General features: G+C 41.1%; 1 protein-coding gene and 1 non-coding gene across 3 annotated transcripts in view; both read right to left on the bottom strand.

Moving 5' to 3' along the window:
* Positions 1-22,280, bottom strand: part of llgl1 (LLGL scribble cell polarity complex component 1) — a 30,509-nt gene that overhangs the window by 3,296 nt on the left and 4,933 nt on the right. For both annotated transcript variants that reach the window (XM_061845062.1, XM_061845061.1), the window contains exons 3-23: positions 15,151-15,232; positions 14,906-15,066; positions 14,439-14,585; positions 12,115-12,277; positions 11,750-11,885; positions 10,809-10,863; positions 10,344-10,498; positions 9,981-10,201; positions 9,447-9,514; positions 8,826-9,000; positions 7,324-7,428; positions 6,351-6,643; positions 6,117-6,267; positions 5,880-6,018; positions 5,062-5,375; positions 4,374-4,565; positions 4,219-4,291; positions 4,016-4,130; positions 2,422-2,486; positions 1,328-1,463; positions 1,153-1,235 (exon numbers count right to left, since the gene is read on the bottom strand). In XM_061845062.1, the coding sequence (XP_061701046.1) occupies positions 1,157-1,235; positions 1,328-1,463; positions 2,422-2,486; positions 4,016-4,130; positions 4,219-4,291; positions 4,374-4,565; positions 5,062-5,375; positions 5,880-6,018; positions 6,117-6,267; positions 6,351-6,643; positions 7,324-7,428; positions 8,826-9,000; positions 9,447-9,514; positions 9,981-10,201; positions 10,344-10,498; positions 10,809-10,863; positions 11,750-11,885; positions 12,115-12,277; positions 14,439-14,585; positions 14,906-15,066; positions 15,151-15,232 (3,025 nt within the window). In that variant the 3' untranslated portion in view covers positions 1,153-1,156. The remainder of the gene's footprint in view (positions 1-1,152; positions 1,236-1,327; positions 1,464-2,421; positions 2,487-4,015; positions 4,131-4,218; positions 4,292-4,373; positions 4,566-5,061; positions 5,376-5,879; positions 6,019-6,116; positions 6,268-6,350; positions 6,644-7,323; positions 7,429-8,825; positions 9,001-9,446; positions 9,515-9,980; positions 10,202-10,343; positions 10,499-10,808; positions 10,864-11,749; positions 11,886-12,114; positions 12,278-14,438; positions 14,586-14,905; positions 15,067-15,150; positions 15,233-22,280) is intronic.
* Positions 18,888-18,960, bottom strand: trnas-gga (transfer RNA serine (anticodon GGA)). Its single transcript has one exon. It is a non-coding gene; the product is annotated as a tRNA-Ser (tRNA).

Below are 22,280 nucleotides of genomic sequence, written 5' to 3'. Positions count from 1 at the left end.
TGCGTTCTGTAGGCCGGAAATGACGGTAATGTATTTAGACAAAAAACACATTATGGGGGTCTTTTGTACACTCTTTGGCTCCCCTAGTAAGACAATTCAGCACAGGCATAAAACAACAATGGTACACTAGTAGAATGACGTTTTTAAACTGGTGTCTACACTTTATAGTGCACTAGTTGAACATTTCGCAAGAGAAGCAAATTATACACTAGGTGACAACTGTGTCCTACTATTACCACTAGTGACAAATATTTTACTAGTGAACATCTAGCACTTCACTAGAAGTCAACATGTTCTTATGTGCCCTAGTCATTTTACGACTACACACAAATGACACAGTAGTAAGTAGTACTAAGGCAGTTGTTTTCCTAGTGCACCCAAGTCAATCTACTAGCGCATTGAATTGTCTTACTAGTGAGGACAAAGAGCGTACTAGTACATTAACCTTAATGTAAAATATTGAATGAATGGTATGATTAGGATATTTCTGCAGTAGTAGGGAAAAAAATGTTACAAGAGAGGTAAAATTCTGCACTTGTTGACATCCGTAACCTCGTCGTACTATTAGTGAAGCGATGTAGATGACTAGTACAACTATCATTTGTTTTTTATTTTTCTTGAACAATGTGCTGTGTGCTGCTTCCCCGCTGTGGAGATCATTAAAAAGATGAGCTTTGATTATTTTTTGAATATTCTTAGCCTAATAGTGCCTGCTTTTGTTCTTTTCTTAAAGTCTTGGTGAAAGGTAGTCAGCCGTCAAGCTCGCCCTAATCAGCGAAGGTTTAATCGAGGCAATTTGATGTTTATGATTTGTTGCTCTTGTGAGGATAAGCGGTGAAGAAAATGGATGATTTGTTGCATCCTGTTTTTTTTTATCGTTTAAGAACTGTTGAGAAATTAGCTTTAAAATAGTTACACTGTTAGGCTAAAGACTGAGCTTCATATTTTACTATTTACAATAAATCTATTTGCCACTTACTTATTGATACATTTGAAAAAATAAATACACTTTAATTAGCCAATGTTAGGACAGTGAATGCAACAAATCCACCAGAAGTGCTCGTAACTCCTCCTGACTCCTAATAATTGAAATGGGTTCTACAACTGGTCGAAGTCAGTTTGGAATGTGGCCGTGTGTTCACCGCTCGTCACCCGTTTAGTTGATGAGGATGCCGGCGGGTCGTCCTTCCTCCTCTTGGATGTTTTTTAGGTTGTTCTCCTCCTCGTCCACGGTGCTGCACGGGAAGTGACAAAAACAGGGTCTGGTGAACTGGCTTTCAGGAGCAATTTCCATCAAGACGGGTCGCGCTTCGGAACGGGTGCCTACGTCAGGAAGTCTCTGACGTCTTCCACGGTGAGCTCCCCGGTGGATTCCAGAGTGACGTCGGCGCAGCTGAGTGGCGAGTCCAGGGGCGTGTCCGACAACGGGGAGGACAAAGAGCTGGGGGTCTCCTCGGCACGTCCTGGAAAGGGACAAAGTCGGAATATTGCGATGAAACATAGAGTCGAACATGTTCGGGCCCGGTTCGAGTATTCTAAAAAGCCAAAAACAACACCCCGACTCTAAAACGGAAGAAAAATTGCAGTATAAAGACCAGGTGACAAAGATGTGATGAAATCTAATTGACCGTAGTTATAATTAGTATTATTCCAAGGAAAAACCTGATAAATAAATGAATGAATTAATGAATAAAGCTCTACTTTGCCAAATACACAATGACAAAAGAAAAATGAAAAAAAAAACGTAATCTTACAGTTCATGTCATCACATTGAAACAATTTAAACAAGAAAAAAAAAAACATTCAAAAGTCACAATTGAAGTCAAAGAAGTTCTAATGTCATAAAAAGTCAAAATAGTTGAAAATATTCTGGTGAAAATAGTGCTAATCCATAAAATATACGAATAACAAGAATATTAAAATATGAACAAGTTGTAATAAAGGGTCGAATGAAGTCCTTTTAATCCCAGATAAATTATTTTGTAAAAATTTTTGGGAGGAATAAATTGTAATGTTACATGATTTTTTTTTAATTGTTGAACAAAAACTCAGGTCTAATATGCAGTAAAAAAAAAAAAAAAAAGAAAGAAAAAGTCATTTAAGAAGAATAAAGTTGTAATATGAGAAAAACAAATGTAAAGTAGTTTTGCAGTTCATTTCTTTACGGTACTAGGAGAGCGGGAACGGGAGAAAGAGCGGGAGCAGGAGCCGGACCGGGAGCGGGAGCCAGAAGTCGTTTGTTTTAAAAAGCAACAAACATGACAACAGTGGCCTCCACAGGCGTCACTGAATGGTCACCCTGGAGACCGGAGGGGACCCCTGCTTGAATGGGCCTCAACGGTCCACATCGGTGAAGAAATGAAGAAGTAGTGACAGATGAGAAAGAAGGAAAACAAGGAATAGAAATGCATGCGGGTGTACCTTCGGCCTGTCCCGTTTGATTCTTGTGCGTCCCATTGGCCTGTGGCGGCGCAGTCATGCCGTCGCTGAGGAGACATGGCGAACACACACATCCACACTTTACTTGGACAGCCACTGAGCAGTGTGTTACTTTCATATTTAGACCTAAGTTACATTAGCAGCCTGAAGGGGGCGCTCAACTGTGGACAACACTTTTAAACATCTAGTGCCGTGATTCCCATGTGTTGTATACTCGTTGGAAAGCCATCAATTATTCTTAGGCACGAATGGTAACAGGTGGCTACACAGTTTAATTCAGGGGTCACCAACACGGTGCCCGCGGGCACCAGGTTGCCCGTAAGGACCAGATGAGTCGCCCGCTGGGCTGTTCTAAAAATAGCTCTAACAGCAGCACTTACCAATGAGCTGCCTCTATTTTTTTTTAATCTTATTTATTTACTAGCAAGCTGGTCTCGCTTTGCTCGACATTTTAAATTCTACTACAGACAAAACTCAAATAGAATTTGAAATTAGATATAGATAGATTGTGTTTAATATAAATTAACTCTCACCTAGTATAGTTCAAAGGTCAGTATTGTGCGCATGACCAAAACGTAGCATTTGTAGTGCTTTCAAAAACAAGCTAACGTTATGACATGAGGAGAAGAGTTACCCCAAAAAATGTCAGAAAAAAAGAAAGAAAACATATTTTCACGAGTTTTTCAGTTTTTTTTTTTTTTTTTTAACCACTGTGAAATGATCCTGCGTGTTTCATTTGCGGGGAAACTGTGGCTTTAGCAAAGCGGCACAATGTGGAGAGACATTTCACTACGTGTCACACAAGCGACCATGTTAGCTACCCACCGGGCAGCGCACTGCTCGCAGAAAAAGTCCACGAGTTAAAGGCAGCTGCTATGATCGGCTGACACACAGGATTTGTTGCTCACTGTAAAGCTGACCCAGAGTTCCCAAACTTTCTGACATGAACTTCATCAAGCACAAAGACAGAACACGCCTCACTGATGCACATCTGCAAGACTCACTCAGAGTTGCAAGTGTCAAGTTTCACACCAGAGTACAACACACTAGTTGACAGCATGCAACGCCAGGTGTCCCACTAACTAACAAAAAAAAAAATAAACAGATAACAGATTTGGTGTCCAGTTCAAAGTGTGACATGATTTATTTAAAAGTTTAAGATTTGACTTTTGTATTTTACATGAGTTATTATTTGTACTAACATTGTGTAAAGGTTGGTGACCCCTGGTTTAATTTAACCTTCTGCCATCTAGTGGAAGATGATTTAATTCAGCTGCATCTCGCTGTATACATTAAAAGCAGAGCCGAAATTGAAATTATCTGATTAATTAACTTAAATTAACTAGTATCATTTCCTGCAGATACCTCACAACACAGTCTGCGCTTTCATGGAAGTTGCCCTGAAAATATGTTTTTCACTTGATGCAGCACAAAAGTGCAACAGTGACAGGGTCCACAGCTCATGGGGATATAAACTCATGCTTGTAATGATTAAAGAACTACCTTTTTTTTAACCATCAAGTAATTCAACATTTTGTGCCGTAGAGATGGGCGCTTTAGTATGCATGCGTGTTACCTGGCCAGTGTGGGCCTTGAAAGTCGCTCCAGTGTGACAGAGCAGAGTGGCTCAGTGAAAACCTTCGCAGACAAGGAGAACCTCTCATATTCCGAGGGGGAGATCAAGTAGAATCCTGCAAACAACAATTGAACACACTTGGAATTTTGACGACTGCTCGATTAATTAGTATTTTAAAGACGCATGTGCTATTTGCGCCTCACCTTGTCCATTTCTGGTGAAGACACACGACGCAATTCCACTGATGTCCTCTTTACGGATGCAATCGTAACGCACCTAAAAGCAATTTGACCGATATTAGGCAACTTTAGGGAAGAATGACAATTTGCATCAACAAGGAAAAGCTCAAACAAATTACCTGTGGTCTGAGGCCAGGTATGTTGAAGAGGTGCATGTCGCCCATGTTAGTGAGGCACACCAGCGTGTACTCGTTGTAGTCTTCCTGAGCCGTGGAGCTGAAGCTCACCAGAGCGACCTTCCTCACCCGGCAGCCCTCATGAGCTGTAAGCTTGAACTTCGTCTTGGCGCTAACTTTAGGGAGAGAGAACACCTAGAGAGAGAAATCCACACTATTTATGTTGGCATTGAACTTCACAACAAGCAGCAGCAGTTTGGCACGCCGTAAAAGATCCCATGTGCTCGCTTCAAGCGGTTTATTGCTACTCCCATTTGAAATTTACTAAAGAGTATTAAGGCAAATAAATGACTTATGCAAGTCCGCTACCTTGATACTATATGAGTACAAATCTAACAATTATGAATTATGAAGCTATTAAAAAAAAAACCTATTTCAACCAAAACAGAAGTAACACATCCAGATAGTACAATAAAAAGTATATACAGTATATAAAGTACAATAATATACAGCGTCTATGCCTCAGTAAAACACGTTTTATTTGTGTTTCTTGGGGCACTGGAATGGATTAATGGCATTTTCATTGTTTACAATGATGAAAGGTGATGTGAGTATTTTGTGTTATGATGTTATTCACAGAACAAATGAAGCATGACAGACAAGGCACCACTGTGCTGTATTTATACGTTACCTTGAGTTGTTCCTCTGAGGCAATGAGCACAGAGTGAGGATTGGACATATCGGGAGCGATGGAGAGGTCCTGGGAGGCTTCATAAGGGTCCGGTAGAGGTTTGGCACGTCCATCCAGCACGGAGATGGACACCACCGGTGCTCTGTGCATGAGCTGGATCTCTTTGCCCAACACTGCCTCCACGCAGGGGGCGGTCTCACCCGCGACCCCCCGCTCGGCACCACGTCCCGATCCCACACCAGGCACCTCAAGGGCGTAGGCGTACACGCTGCCCGAGTTGGTGCCTGCCCACAGCGTGGGTCCGTGGTGTGTGCCTGGTACACAGTCGGTGCGATTAAAAAGATGCAACACTAGATTCATTTACATTTAGACGTTTATCGCAGAGCATCCCGTACGAGCCTTTAAATGGTAAGCAAATCTGCAATTTTGAGAGGCCATATGTGGGAACATTTAAAGCAGTAGATTCCTTCCCACACACTTTAAACAATTTTATGCACATTAGTAAAAAAAAAATAAAATAAAATAAAAAATGATATGATAGAATGTAAAGAATCTATCATACGTATTGGAGTGTCTGCATGTTTTTTGGGGGTTTAAAAAGGTGAAAAAATTTGATTGTCAAATGTGTTTTTAATATTGGGGGTGGGTAGTGGGGTCACTGTAGCAGGGATTTAACTGCGAGAACTACAAGTTGTATCAGGGCACAGGTGGCTACATGGGGCAATTTTAATTTCAATGTAGTACATTGTACACTGTATTACATTTTATAATTTGAAAAAGGCAAACATCTTCTAACACCTTAGAGCAAATTAACACACCGTCACGTAGAAAGGTGTCAGCGAAGCAAAGACATCGAACAACTCCCGACAACGAGTCGTCTGCTGATCGAGGTTCAATCCTTCGCTGGATGGGAGCCATTTCCTCGTGCTCAGCCAGGGCAGCGTTGGCCTCTTGGACCTTTGCAGAACACAGATGCACAAAGAAATCACAAAAAAAGACAGAAATACATTCAGGCAATCAGTCTCGTCCTTCTTCCACAATAAACAAGCGTATACCTTGCTGGTGGGTGTAGTAATGGTGCGTTTTTTCCCAGACACTCTACTCTTGCGGATACGCCTGAAACTCTGCCGTAAGGATTTTTTCAAGGACTTGACTCTTGAAAGAGGACCCTCCATAGCCAGGGAGTCATTAGGATGTAAGGTGCATCTAGAGGGCATATATAGGGTTAGGAGTGAGAACATTGTAGCCAAAACCTAATTTGTTGAGATTCAATAGGCATGTTGTAATACCTGGCCAAGACAGCATTTCTCCTGTGGTAGTCAAAGAGGCCAAAACCGTGACTTGTCCCGAAAGCAATGAGGTTCCACTCGGCGTGCAGTGCCACGGCTGTGACCGACGCTGGCGGCATGCACTGCACCAGCACCTGAGGCTGAAAACCCGGCGGGAAAGGAGCGGGTTTGAGGCGAGGCTCCAGTCGGTCGTGGCCTTTCCACGTGAAACCCTCCCTGTCCTGCAGCAGATCCACCACAGAGACGTCTACTGTGTGGTCTGAGCACTCATCGCTCAGACCCAACACGATTACCTGAGGGAGAATGAAAACGTGCAGGGCTCACTCAGTCAACACAATGAGGGTCTGCTGAATAGCAAGCAAATGTTATACAATAACAACTGTAATAATAATATTAACAACAAAAAGTTAAACTGCTTACTGACAACGAAACAGAGGAGCAAATATGTCCTGACTAAACCCAAGGATAAAGTTGTATCATGGAATATCACTCCATTAGGTTTCACACAGAATTACTGTTACACTCGGACCCCCCCCCCCTCAAAAAAAAAAAAAAAATCCTAAAACTACAAGGCCAGATGATCCATTAACTGATAAAACACAAACATGCAATATGTGAATGGAACTCTAATTTTTAACATTATATGTTCATACCTGTTTTAAGTGATAAAATAATTGAAATAACTTCATAAATGATGAACAAAAGATACTATTTTAGGGTTAATACACAGTAAAGCCCTTCAAATGTTACCGCAGCAAGATGTGAAGTAAAAATGCAAGACAATCAATATGATCAAATGTAAAACTAAAGAAAGCCCTAATATTGGGGGTAGCAATTGTGCATGTTGGTGATTTACAAATGTGCATGCAAATTGTACATGCATGGTGCACTTATCAAATGTTGCAAGACGAGCTTTGTTATATTAATATCGCACACAAAGGTGAGCGTGCGTTTTAACAGTCCACTACTTTACCTGCCCCGCTGTGCCTGCCACGAGCAACTTGTTGCTGTACTTGCATAAGCTGATCTTTTGGATCCCCAGACGGGGGTCGTCACTGTAAGGATCAAAACAGCCCACCTACACAGAGAGACACGCAGACACCTTATTCAGGAAACCATTGCAATGTAATCCATTTATTGAGACATATACATGAATCTGTTTGTCAGTAACAGAAAGGACAGAGGCCAGAAACACAAGTGGCAGACAGGAGCCAGCTGGAATGCAGATACAGTTAGATAATCTTCATCTCACCAGTTTTAGGAAGTAGTGGCTCTTCCTAACACCACCCACCCCCTTCGGCACCCCCCCCCCCCCCCCCACAGACACACACACACACACCCCTGCCCCACTTCACTACTTTGAGTCTCAAGTCCACCATCAACAACTTACATTTTCTTTACACAAACAAGGCTCTCTTCAAACTCATACATACTCAGGAAAACATCCATTAATCTCTCTCTCGTGCTCTCAACGAATTCCAGGAGAGTCTTCTCGAAGTTGGTCACAGAAAAGAATGGGGTGACGGGTCTGTTTTTCATTACTGAGGAGGAAAAAAAAAAAAAAAGGAAAAGACTCATCCCTTAAGAGGCCCCCATTCCTGGACATGCAGCTCTGTTACCACAGGATACAGCAGATAAGAGTGAGTGTTTGCATGGAGGCAAAGTCGTGGGAAGTAAAAAGAATATGAAGACACACCAGACAGGTGGATGTTGTACAGGTATAATCGCAATTAAATAGAATATGGCTGAAAAGTCAATTTATTTCAGTACTCACACAACTGGGAAAATTACCAGCCTAATTTTTATGTTGAAAATAATTTCCAATGTTTGTTCATTGTTTTATATGTAATATTTTTGTTTATACAGGTGGGGATTTTTTTTTGTGGGGGGGTTGTTTGTTGTAAGGAAAAATCATTCAAGAGTATACATGTTAAAAAAAAACATGAAATAGTTAAGAGTGTGTGTATTGCACCACTATGAGTTTGACTTTTTGCAATGAGCTGCCAAACTGGCTTGGGATTTTAACACTAAATCAAATGTATTGTGGCTGTGTATGAAGACAAAAAGAGCAAATATATTGCTGATAGGCGATAATCTGGTCATGACAAAGGTCCCTCAACAGTCTAACTGAAAACACACATACATTGACATGTCCAACCACTCAATTTAAATATTCGTCTTTATTTCCGATCAACAGCAAGCCAGTCCCGCATCCCTCTTGGTGTTCCAAGCTCAATTGCACCCAAAACAGACATTCTAGAGCAAGTTCTTCCCTTTAGAGTCATGTTCTAATAAGGGAAAATGTGGTGAGTCTGTCTGAAAACCAAATACATGAAACCAAGCTGATGTGAAATGAGGCCACTGAACACACGTTTGTGCACATGGCCAGGCCTCTTTTGATTCTCACATTGCTCCTGATGATGAAGAAAGACATTAATTCGCTTACTCTTCCACTCTCATATGTTCCGTTCCCACCTTCTTGAAGGGAGGCCATTCCTCCTCCTGCTGCATGTCTGGGTCGTCGCTAGGGTCCCGAGGCTCGTCGCAGGGGTCGCAATCTGTGTGGAAGACGTTGGCTGTGCTCAGTTTATACAGCGGTGTGAGAGCAATCCCGGACGCGTCCCAGAAACGCACGGTGCCATCCTCATGTCTGTAAAACACACATTGTGTAAAGAAATCTTGTGGCAAGACACACTTCGGTGTGCCAGCCTGTGTCTTAATTGTGACGGTTCTGCAGTGTTCAAACAGTGAAAACTTTGGTATGATGGTGGTCGAGTTTGAAAGTGGTTTTTAGTGACCCAATCTTTGCTGGACCCTTTAAAAGTGCCTCTTATTAGTATTTGAATTGTGGCATTTCCCTAAATTCTAATGAGCCCAGATGTCTCACTTCCTTAGCTCCCAGCCAGTGCTGCTTTTGCCAAACATGCCTGTTATTAAAGTGTGCTCTTTAATGGTTGCCATGGCAACGCAGGAAAATTTCAGCTTGTGAATGTGGTGGAATAAATAATGCTCAAAGTGAGAAATTTAAAACTACTTCATCATGACTGAGTTTGATTTGAAAAATCACTGGATGTATGTGCGTGCGTGTGGACGTACCCTGTCAAAAGCAGCTCTTGCTGTTTAGGGGGAGGAGCCAGGTTTTTCCCTCCACATATGGGCCAGCTCTTCACAAACAAAAACAAATTACAATTTCCAGTTTGAAAAAGGAGCACAGAAATGATGAATACGCAATCAAAATTACAGTGCACTGTGGTAACAGATCAGTGGATAGGATCTGACTCACAGACATGACCATATGAACGAGGGTGTGAATGTAGCAGATAATGCTTTAGTCGGCTTTGCTCTCAGCGTTATCTGACTTGGCTTTGCACAGAAAGTAGACTTTGATTTAGTAGACTTTGGAAAGTAGATTTATGAGCGCTTGATCAAAGCCGCAAATTTTTTGCAAAGCATTTAAACTGCCAATACTGTATCTTCTTGTTCACTAATAGCTGAGTCATTGTCATAATAATTACAACATCCTAAAATTCATTCACAGATAATTACAAGATGTGGTCGAAGATGTTGAGTCAAGATATTATAGAAGCAAAACATTTATCAAAAAAAAAAAAAAAGCAAGGGTGTTCTCACCCTGGATGTGTGTTCGTGGCCCTGCTGCGCTTTGCCAGCGCTGACCAGCCTTTCCCACAGTTTCGGGGGGACGCTGGTTATGTGGCACGAGCACGTGATGGCTGAGGAATGCAGAGGAGCCAGGTACGGAGTCGGCATAGAGGGCCAACCAGGAGTCTGGAGGTCAATCACAACCAGCTCCTCTTCTAACAAGACCACCAATGCCGATGGGTCATCGAATTCTAGAAGGAGAAAAGACTTATCAGTCGTTCTAGCATACCTGTCACACCATATTGACTAACACCAACCATGAGCACTCAGAGCATTCAGTCAAGGTAAGTAAATACAAAACGTGGCCATTTTAATGTTTGGTAGCCCACTGACCTTTGTGTTGCTCAACATTGTGGACTGTAAAGAAGTCAATGACCCTGGAAGTGAAGTCCAGGGTGACGTGGTCTTTGTCCTGCTGAATGGTCAGACAGTGGCGGTCGCCATAGCTGGCTCTGGGCATCCCTCCACTGTACAACAACACTGGTGATCTACAGAAGAAAAAACAGATTATTCACTTAAGAAACCAGTTGGGGGTAAGAACTTTGTCTTGGAGACATATACAATGTAATAAACGATAACTGTTCTACATTGTTTTTGTACACTATAATTTATTCAGAACGTAAATGTATAAACTTTAAAATTATATTCATATGCATTTGTCTTTCACACCTCGCTTACAGTGCTATATAAACTGCAGCATTGTCTCCCAGCGAGATGAGGTTAGATAAATTTGACCATGGAATCCAAACAAAAAGATATGAAATAAAAAATAATCTGCATAATTGATAAATTACTCACCCAGTCTCTGTTGTCCTCCATAGGATTTTGTTGATAGCTTTGCAGGGAAAAGGACCTGGAAAGAGAACCAAACAAAAGAAAGCCGCTCAATCTTTTACTGTGAAGCTAATGAAAGTCCTCAAATACCTACACATTACTACAGTGTAGATAGTTTATAGAAGTCATTTCTATTTTCTCCATGTACTATTTTTATGGCTCTTAACCTTTGTTTCCTTATTGTTTTCTCTCCTTGGTTCAAATCAATTTTAAATTCCTTTTAGTCTTTTACCCAATGACATTTCCTGACTGCTTTCTCAGTCATGCTGCTTGCTGTGTCCCATGTTTTGACCCTGATAGAGTGATTGATTGATTGATTTGAGTTTTGCAGCAATTTTACTTGCCGCTTAAGGTTATAATGTGAACTGCAACCAAATCACTTAAATTCAAATTAGCTATTGCAGAAAGGAAAAAAAAAACAGTTGAAAATCAGTTAAAAGTTTTTCACTCAGTCAAATTACAAAGGTTAGGTTTTGGAGACAAGGTGAGAGAGAGCAGACTTAGATGGTTTGGACATGTTCAGAGGTGAGAGCGTGAGTATATTGGTAGAAGGGTGCTGAGGATGGCGCTGCCAAGCAAAAGAGTGAGCGGAAGACCAAAGAAAAGGTTGATGGATGTTGTGAGGGAGGACATGAGGACAGTGGGTGTTAGAGAGGAAGATGCATGGGATAGGCTTAGATGGAAAAAGATGACTTGCTGTGGCGACCCCTAACGGGACAAGTCGAAAGGAAAAGAAGAAGTAGTCAGATTAGAGAGGTTGCTTGAATACATGGGTAAAACAAGCCCCGTCAGAACCATGTCTCTGTCCCGTAACAGTCAAATGGAAGCACTTTGACCATACAGCACTTTACAGGTTCCTCAAACATATTCCAGGTGGTAGTCACAGACACACGAGTATCCCTCACCATATGGGATGGTAGAGGACACCGGCTGCTGAGTGTTGGAGCTTCCGTCGGCAACGGCCCACACCGAGTACCCACCATCGCTATGGGAACTGACGAATAAGTTTCCCGAAGATTCCCATACCAGGCTCTCCAGCTGCTGTAGAGGGTTTTCATGAACATGTATGGCATTAGTATATCTAGACTATGTACAAATGAACTAGGGTTAACATTTCTGCAACTTGCATGTGCTCCCTGTTCTCATAACAGATTAGAATGTGTGCTGTCAATTGAGCAACTTGGATATTGTTTTATACAGTTCTGGGAAATATTATTGTAAACAGTTTAAAAGGAACACTATTGATCACTTTCTGAGTTTGGTCTGTTACCTGCTTGCCAAGGAAGAGCTGGTCTGTCTGACGGCTGCTCAGATCCCACAGGACCACCAGGCCTCGACTGTAGCCAATTAGCATCTTCCCTGCTTGTCGAGGGTGCTCCTGAAGAGATTCCACAGGACCTAATGATTTCCCACATCTGTAGTCTTCTGGCAGGCTGAAAACATGAAATATCTTGTTTAACAGCAGCATCTCGTTATCTGTAACTTTTAGCGGCAACAGCTAAATATTTATAAGTCCAAACAAACAGACAATTAACATTCTCTAAAGATTACAGATCCCATGATGCTAAGTATAAGATACATTAGTGGCAATTACCACTGAGCAGAGAAAAAGATTCATCATACATTATTGTATAACTAACGTGTAAATATCCATCTTCTCTCTACACCAGCACCAATAAGCTAGGGCCTATGCCAGCTGATTTTGGGCAAGAGGCAGGATAAACCATTAATTGGTCACCAGCCAATTGCAGGGTACGTATAGACAACCAACCATTCTCACTCACATTCACACCTACGGACAACTTAAGAGTCTACAATTAACCTCAAAAACGTGGGAGGAAACCAAAGTAAAAAACCCACACAAGTGCATGTAAACGCGACATAAAAGCCAGAGCTCGGATTTGAACCCCAGGAGACCTCAAAACTGTGAGGTGGATGTGCTAACCACTCATCCGCATCGATTATACCCTCAAATATGAATGTTTTGCCATATGTGCCTGTTATTTTGCATCTAAATAAAATTCTGAGATTTGAGGCCATCTTGTTCCCCTCTTTGATAAATCAGTGACAGTGACACTTTTGGACTAAAAACAACAAAAGCCATGACTGTATAATTGAATGCACTTTATATAGCTCTTGTGTGAACTCGAGCTAAGGTTGCTCCTCCAACAGCACCAGTGAGGTCAATAATAAACAGGATCTCAACTGCTGGACCTCGCCAAAGAGACATTCCTCTGAGGTAGCAGAGGAATGTTCAACAGGACACACCCTCGAGATTTTGGAGGATTCCCTCAGCATAGGTCAGGGAAGAGAGTGGGAGGAAACAGTGGTTTAGATAGTTGAGGAGTACTGAGGACTTCAATCAAAACAATTTGGGAATAGATACGAAAACACTAGCTTTCCAGAGCTCTTTGCTGGGCAACAAACAAGGCAAAAAGAACACAAAACCCGCATCCTTCTTTCTTTCTCTATCACTCACACACACACACACACGCACGCACGCATTGGTAGGGTTCAACAAGGAAGATCCTCTCCGGAAGGAAAAAGACTAACTTCCATGACACAAAATACCAGCGTCTTTATCAGTATTTTTAGGGAATCCAGCATCCTGCTACAGGGACTCAGACATGAGCCTGTGTGTGAGTGTGTTGTATATTCAGCTGAAACACTTCCCAACCGGAACATTACGTGTTGGCAGCTGGTACAAAGCCTCACTGTGTAAAACCTCCCATCCTTTAAACTCTCTTGCACACACAAACATCCTTATCGGGGTCCTCATTAGGCCTCTGTCCTGCCCACTTCCTTCTATAAGGCTGCTTAATGAGGGGTTTGCTGGACCAGTCAGACAGTTTAACAGCAGAGAAGCACTGCGACACGTCGTCAGTGCAAAAACATTCAATAACTTTGCTGACCGGATAAAAATAACTTATGACCTCACATAGAAGGAGAAAAACAATACTTTGCTTGCAACCACTGGGGGAAAAAAATGTCATTACATTAGGCTTGTACATGATTATATTATTTTACCGCTGGTGCTCTCACAATCAAATCATTCGAAAAACAGTTGGCTGAATATGCAAAACTTGGGCTAGTGAACTTGGCCTGTTTTTGAATGTTAATGTGGAGATGATGTACGGGCAGATCTAGGAGTCAGTGCCACTAGACACTGTGGAAGTACATGCCAAAAAACAAAAAAACAAAAACAAAAAAAAAAATCATGTTTGTGTTGCACATGTTTTGTCACAATTTCTAATTTAGCAACCGTGTAACGAAGTTGGACGAATTCACTTTGTGATAATGTGCAGTATTTTACCTTGAAAAACACAGTGATAAATCATTTTTTCACATGGATATTTTTTGTAAGAAAAATAAAAAAGAGGCAATTGTGATTCAGTCACTCAAGCACCATTGGATACATTCATACACAAACTCAAAATACAAAGTAGACTGTGCCTTCGATTTTTCAGACGCATGTTCTGCTTTAGGTTGTGATTGCTACATGTAAAAAAAAAAAGCAACATCAACTTTACAATTTCTCAGTTGTTTCTTTAACCTTACTATCAATGAAGTCATACTTGCGACAGTCTCACCCACCTCTGTGTGACTTGATCCTGAAGCAACGTTTGGCTGTCGTTAAGCGTCAAATTGAGCAAATCCAGAAAGAACACACCCCCTCCTTCTGTTCCTATGCAGAGCAGGTCACATGACCTCAGCAGGAGGAGGACAGTCACTCGTGTAGTACTGGGGGTCAAAAGGAGAGGCAAGATGAAAACAGTGTAGAACCGTTGGAGTCACAATGTACTTCACTCTGAAAGATGAACAGGAGGGGATTTAACTGCTTCTGGTCTTTTTCGCGTCTTCCTGACAAAACACTGATGATTATGAAGGACACTAATTGAGTAAAAGAGTTAGTAAGACAAGTGGTCATAAGGTACATTTCACATTGTTTTGGGTACAAAAAAAATTAATACCGTCCTGTTAATAACCTATTGCATTTCCTACATGACAAACACTCAAATAGTAAAAAAAAAAAAAAAAAAAAAAACCATGCTCATCAGTACCTGCAGCTCTCAATGCCTGGTCTTCCTGGAAGGCTGTAGCTTCCCACTTCCTGTAGAATGACCCCACCATCTCTCTTTACCCCTCCCACCTGCCTGGGGGCTGTGGTAGTCAGCTCCCACAAGTGAATGGTATTGTCATCTAGAAGTGACAACAGGCGGCCCTGTGACAAACATCATACCACGTATTAATAGACCCGTATCAATATCATTTGAGATGACATGAAGAAGACTGGCTTTGTTCTTACCTGTCCAGGCAGGAAGTGGATTTGTATGACAGCAGTAGTGTCTTGGTGTAATCCTGTGAACTCCACACCAGGCGCCCCATAACTGGTCATACAGTTAAGAAAACACATCCAAATACTGTTTTTCCAAACATTTCTTTAATCATACATATCCATACACCATCACTCTATGTAACTGGGAGGGCCCCACTATGAAGACATTGAAAAGAGGTAATTGTGAGCTGTAAAGCCAATGAAACATACTATTTAAATGTAATAGTAGAAAGGTCATTGGAGCGCCAAAGAAAGCTCATAGCAATTTCAGATGACGCAAATGTCCAAAATAACGCCGCCATGCGTATGTAATCAAGAGCAATTTTCGTTGGGTGAATTAAGCGCAACGGGACAAAAAAAAAAAAAAAAAGGCGGGGATGCCATGTAAACAACATTGTTAAATGTCAACAGGAATTGCCAGCCATCTGATAAAAGCTTCACATACACATTCGGAATTGATGCAGATTAGTGTACTTGTATGCCTGCAGTCATCTGGAATGGGGGAAGAAAAAAAAAAAAAAAAAAGCAGTCCTTTTGTTATATTGGCATTGGCATTACACTGCACTTTGGGGCTCTGTAATGCTGCCAGAATCAGCTTCAGTTTGTTTTCTTTGTATTATACGTACCTTTTTTCGATATATGTTTCCAATACGGTATAGCATTATGGGCTCTGTAATTAGCTGAAAGAGGTTAGTCATACTCGTTATTATGCTTTCAGAATATCACTTGTCTTGTGTACTCCCGACAGGTCTACAACTGTCACGCATGATCTGCAGCTGGTGTGTTGTAGTGAACATGTCACAAGGTTTTATCAGTCACAGTAAAGGCAATAAAGCGCCTATTCAAGCTCAGGGGACTATTTGGAAAAACTAGGGTTTTTTTTCCCCAGGTTTTGTAATATATGTATTGTATTAAAAATAAAATCTTTGCTCATAAAAGAAGTACAGTCTTGGAATGAAATAGAAGAACTTGATTTATGACAAGTTGATCTTCCTGGACCAAAGCATTTTGTCATAAATCCAATTTCCTGAAAATATGTTCTTCATTCTTACATACTGTACATCAATACTGAATCTCTTCATTTCCACTTACGCTGGAGGCCTAACGGTGTTATACAAGCATTCTCGAGTGTTGTCACTTCCTGTCACCTGTTTTCAGTTGCTGCAGTAACACGCATCTCAAATAGCCAAAAGGTGTGAGGGGAGACTCGCACGAGTCCGGTTATAGCACAGGTAAAACACACTTGCATGTCAAAAGAATGGAGCCTCGATAATACAAGGCAAGGGAAAACTATTGTTTCTGCTGTGATAAAGATAGACCAATGGGACATTGTGCTTTCCTAGGAGTGAAATGAAATAATTTGAAGAGGTAAACATTTGCATATATATATATATATTCATGTGCCGCATCTACATGAGTACACCTTGTTAAATAGTTGACTTAAAGTGAGAATGCATCAATATAATCATTGTCTTGATGTAGACGAATAAAACTAACATAACCAAAGGTAATTTGCGCAAATGTGTTTAAGCGTTTCAGAAGTGTGCGTCAAACTGGTAGGGTCGTCCATATTATCAGTACACAAGAAGAGGCCCTCATTTTCAAAAAAAGGTCAGTGACTACGCCAGACACTATCCTGGTCAGCAGCACTTCTAAAAACAAGCAGGCCACTGGTGTCAAATGAATATGTCACAGAGCACAAGTGGTTGAGTAAAAAGGCGCGCACACACACACACGCACGCACGCACACACACACAGCTGAGGTGTAATGTCTACAAGCAGTTCACATATCACTCCCCAGATACTTCCTGGCATTAGTGATGATGTCATAAATGAAACCTCATTTACCATTACTGCATTGTGTGTTTGTGTTTAAATGTTTCGGTTAACTTCCTTCCCCCAAGATGACCTGTCCATTAGCCACATTACAAGATATCAATTGTCCTGTAAATATGTTGGATAAAATACACACACTGACAACATGCATACAATCGGTGCCTTGCATCGATTTCCTACTCAAGAATCAATTCAATACACACGTCCATCCATTTTCCAAGCAGTTTATTCTCAATACAATTCAACCGAATTCTTAATCAATGAACACATTATGTCCATCGTTTCTTATTCTATTTTATATATCTTCATCCTCACTATATAATTCCAGAGATTTAGATTCTACCAAATGTGAACCTCTTGATTGAATATTAAAACAAGATTTGAGGAAAATGTGTGTTCAACCACTGTTTCCATAGGCGCATTTGTGGTTTAAATATGACTCAGAACGATTGGTCTTCTGGGGACCATAAATAACTGCAGCTAAATCTGCCATCATATTCAATCAGTTGGTTGTGAAAATATAGCAGCTGAATTGTAGCGTGGATCAAACTATTTTACCCTTTCATGGGTGATTGACAGTTACTGCATCAAAATTATACTTTTGATGAATGACCATTTAAAACACCACAGAAAGCAGTGCTTCCAAGAGAATACAACTTGTGCAAAACTGACACACGAAAGGAGCTGCCACAAACTATTGGGAGGCTTTGCCAAGAACATCAGATGCTTCAAAGACGAACACACACAAAGTAATCAAGGCCAATAGTATGTGACAAGTTGGAAATATCAGCAATGCAGTTATTAGAAAGAATTCTCTGAAAGGAGAAAATAACCCGCTTACTCAAACAATTAATAATGCGCATGGAAGGCAGCATTTTCAAGAAAAGAAAAAATTAAACATTCAAGAATGGGAGATGTCTCGTGTATCTTGTTCATCGTGGCTAACGTGTTGAGTGGCACAATGTGTTCATTGATAAGGCTTGTCCCAAAATGTAAAAAATGCCAGTCAAGAGAAACTTCCAATCATTGAAGCGCGCGCACGCACACACACACACACACACGCACACGCGCACGCGCACGCACACACACACACACACACACTCTTGGCCAGTGATGCAGAAAGAGTGTTAACAAGGATAAAGCGATTTCACGGTCTGAATACAGACAAACAGAAGGTATTGTCCTCACTGCGCACACAACAGGCAGTACACCCATTGAGACACACACACACACACACGATATGGATGTGAGGAAGGAAGGATGACGCAGAATTTTTGGAAAAAGATGACCACACATCCTTACAAAGACACTCCATTATAAAAAAGTCAGAGTTCAATGCGTTTAAATTCATGGCTGAATTCCAAATAGTGAACAACTTCCTCACAGCAACGCAAACTTTTTAAATGTCTGCCAAATGATGGTCTCCGCTAAAAAATAGCAAAACAACTCCACCCACCCACTGGAGACACAATCAACATCTAATTTGCATCTTTGCCCTAACTGGGAATCGTTGCGTCCCACTTTTCAAAACTGCAACTGATACACTTGGCTTTGAAATCAAGAAGAGAAGCCTCAGGAGTTGTGATATTTCACAATAAGGAACCAATCATTTGTAATAGCCCACAAAATGCCATGTTATTCTGCCACGAATACAGTAATATAAACCCATAATTTGAATACAAAAAAACTAAAAGCTCAATCCTTTAAAAGACACCTCACCGCCATCCCTCTGCACTATAGATAAGTGTGTGTTTCTTTCGGCTTGTCCCTTTCGGGGTCGCCACAGCGTGTCATCTCAGATGAACGCACATATGTTTGGCACAATTTTTACGCCGGATGCCCTTCCTGACGCAACCCTTCTCAGGGAGTGGAGGCCCCAGTGGGATATGAACCCACAACCCCTGGTTTTCCAAACCAGTGCTCTAACCACTGAGCTATGGGGCCTCCCTCTGCACTATAGATAAGTATTTTTTTAAATTTTATCCTGTTTGCCTTGCTGTTTAAGGATCAATCTCAAAACCTCTGTTGGACTCCGTACATGAGGGTGTTACATTCATCGGTATGTGTACGGATGAATAAAAGGAAGTCAAAAGCAAACTGAACAGCTTTTTAAAACCCCAAAACGCCCGTATTAACAAGCAGCGTAGAAAAGACAAGGTTAGTTTGGCTAAGTCAGCTTTGCCATCAAGCCTATGTGCTTATTAGCAAACGCTTTTTTTTTTTTTTAATAAACCTGGATTCCCTGCTAATCTATACGCTAAAAAAAAAAAAAAGATGTAACATTGCTATCAGTCTGTGTAATCTAGAGCTGCAAATTTCATTCTGATGGCTTATCGTTTTAAAATTTAACATGGGAATTATACGGAACATGTTTATGTCCTTTTATCTCGGCCAAATCTCATCGGATGAGGTTGCTTACGTAGGATTTCATAACTGACATGATGTCGGGTTTGATCCAGTTCCTTAATTCTGTTGGAAGCCAAGTAAACAAGATATCGGAAATATACATTCATCAGAGATCTGCACTGAGTCATCTTGCTGAGTAACGTCAGTATGATGAGTGGCATCAGCTTTTTATTTAATATACATAAGAGACTTGAAAATGATGGCAATCTTATCTAGCACAAAGTCCCAACTACCATTTTTTTCGACTTTTGTCGGTGAAATTACCTTTGTGTGTGTGTGTGTGTGTGTGTGAATGGAGAGCTGAACTCAGGGTACACCCTCACACAGGCACACACAACATCAAAGCAATGTCCTGTGCGTGTGTGTATGTGTAAATATTAGCTCCTCCTCAGGATGTTAGTCACCAATACCAGAAGTGTGCGGTCACCAGGTTTTGTTGCGTTTGAGCACATACAGAACAGAAGGTACAGTACAGTTAAACTTTACTATTCTTTTATAAACCAAAGCAGTTGTTTTGGTTTTTTGGGGGGGTGGGGGGGTTGCAGGCCAAACACTCGTCTGATGTGCAGATTTTTAAAGTCCTCCGGTCAGAGTACTTCAACCCAGGCAACTGCACTGGTTGTCCTGGAAACCAATTCAAAAGCTCTCTTTATTAAGACGAGACTGAGCAACAAAGCTCTTACTCACCACACACACACACACACACACACACACACACCACACACACACACACACACACCACACACACAAAGGGTTAACCCAGGGCACACATTCCACGACAGGAGACGGGAGTCCTCAGCATTGCCCGCCACCCCCACACATTATCTCTCGCTCTCTTGCTGCCTATCTTGACACACACATAAAAATTACACAAGCATTGTCCCACTCTTCACCGAGGCCCAGACTGTGATTGAAGCAGAAACTTTAAGCCGTAATATGACTCTGCCTTTATAAACAAGTAGTGGGAGAGTTCATGAGAACAACTGTGAAGAAACAGCATGTTAACAACAAATACTGTAAATGTTTCACTAGGGACAGTTCCCCACTGTCAACTTTTTAACAGCCACGCAGCACTTTCCTCAGGTGGGTGTGCCACACATCTGGCAATACTGTAAAGTGAGAGTGTGTACTGTAGAACAAGTATGCTAGCATAGGCCTCCAGGTCACGCTCATGTCAAAGAGTCAGCTCTTTAGAAAATGTACACACCGGCATATAAAATAAATAAGGCTGTTTCCGAACTAAGTTCATGCAAAGGGCCAGGTGCAGCTGTGTGTGAGCCAGCCAAAAGCTCACGATTGTTTACCTATTATGAACGGAGTGTGTCCTCATTGTCATATTTTTATTTGATATGGTTGATTAAGTGTGTGGTTCTACCTCAAGCTGCTACACAAATTCTAACTGTAGACGCTGGTGATTTCAGACATGCATTACGTCGTCTGACATTTTCTCCTATACAAGACGCCCACAAAGATGCACATTAAACATTTCTGCATAGTTTGCTAGGAGCACAACGCTTTTCCACTGGAACTTATGGAGTTGTAAAAAATTGTCAATTCCACAAGCCTATCATTAGCATGTTGAGCCAAACATCAGCATACCTCACTCGCCCCAAGGTCAAAGCATCAAAGTATGTTTTGTTTTTTTCCTAGACTTGTGGCTATTTGTATTTCAACAAAGATGTTACACGAAGAAGACTAGGTACCGGACCAAAAGTTACTTACAGGGCTCACATTCAACGCGGTAGGAGTCAGTCATTTGTTTTATTGCTTCAACATGTTACTATGAACAGTGAACTTTTTATTTTTTTTATTTTTTTTTTGCACATAGTTTTCCCACTTTGTTTGAGCATATGAAAGAAATGTAAATAGCCAAATAGCAACCAAGTAAACCTAAAATGTCTTTAATTAATGATTTCATTTAAGATAAAAATATGATCATTAGATCATGAATTGGCAGCACGGTGACTCAGTTGGTAAAGCGTTGGCCTCAGAGTTCTGAGGAGCCGCGTTCGATCCCGGCCCCGCCTGTGACCAGTTTGGATGTTCTCCACGTGCCTGCGTGGGTTTTCTCCGGTGACTCCGGTTTCTTCCCAGATCCCAAAAAATATGCAAAGTTAATTGGACACTCTAAATTGCCCCTAGGTGTGACTGAGTGCTGCTGTTTGTCTCTAGGTGCCCTACGATTGGCTGGCAACCAGTTCAGGGTGTATCCCGCCTCCTGCCAGTTATCAACTGGGACAGCCTCCAGCACTCCCTGCGACCATTGTGAGGATAAGCGGCAAAGAAAAATGGATGGATAGATCATGAATTAATTGTAACTAATCACAATGATTAATTTTTACTGATCAAAACCAAACCTAATTACCTCTATCCAGACCCGCCCTATCAAGAAATATCTTAAACAGAAACATTATCAAAGTTACATTTATGTTTAAAAAAAAAAAAAAAAAACATTTTATGCATTAAAAATAGCTTAGCCGGTTTTAAATAATGTATGTTGTGTGTGTGTATATATATATATAATATATATATATATATATATATATATATATATATATATATATGGACATTTAACTTGTATTTACTAAAAAAGTATGAATTATTTTCTCAGCTGTAATTATTTAGTATCAGAAATGAAAACATCCGTTTAAACAAATCTCAGTGGGTCCAAGCAATTGCTAACCAGCTCTGTGGATACTGCATCAAAATGACTCATTTTCAAGTTTTCCAGATTCCCTGCGGGTGCACATTTCCTCGACTTTGTATTCTTTGCAGACTGTGATGACTTTCCAGAAATTCCAGCAGCAGCTGGGACTCTTAAACAATGAGGAAGACTTCTCTGGGTTTTGCTGTATCAG

Source organism: Syngnathoides biaculeatus, chromosome 16, assembly GCF_019802595.1.
Source record: "Syngnathoides biaculeatus isolate LvHL_M chromosome 16, ASM1980259v1, whole genome shotgun sequence".
Lineage (NCBI taxonomy): Eukaryota > Metazoa > Chordata > Actinopteri > Syngnathiformes > Syngnathidae > Syngnathoides > Syngnathoides biaculeatus.
The sequence above is the reverse complement of the archived record's forward strand: the minus strand, read 5'-3'. Positions and strand labels throughout refer to the sequence as shown.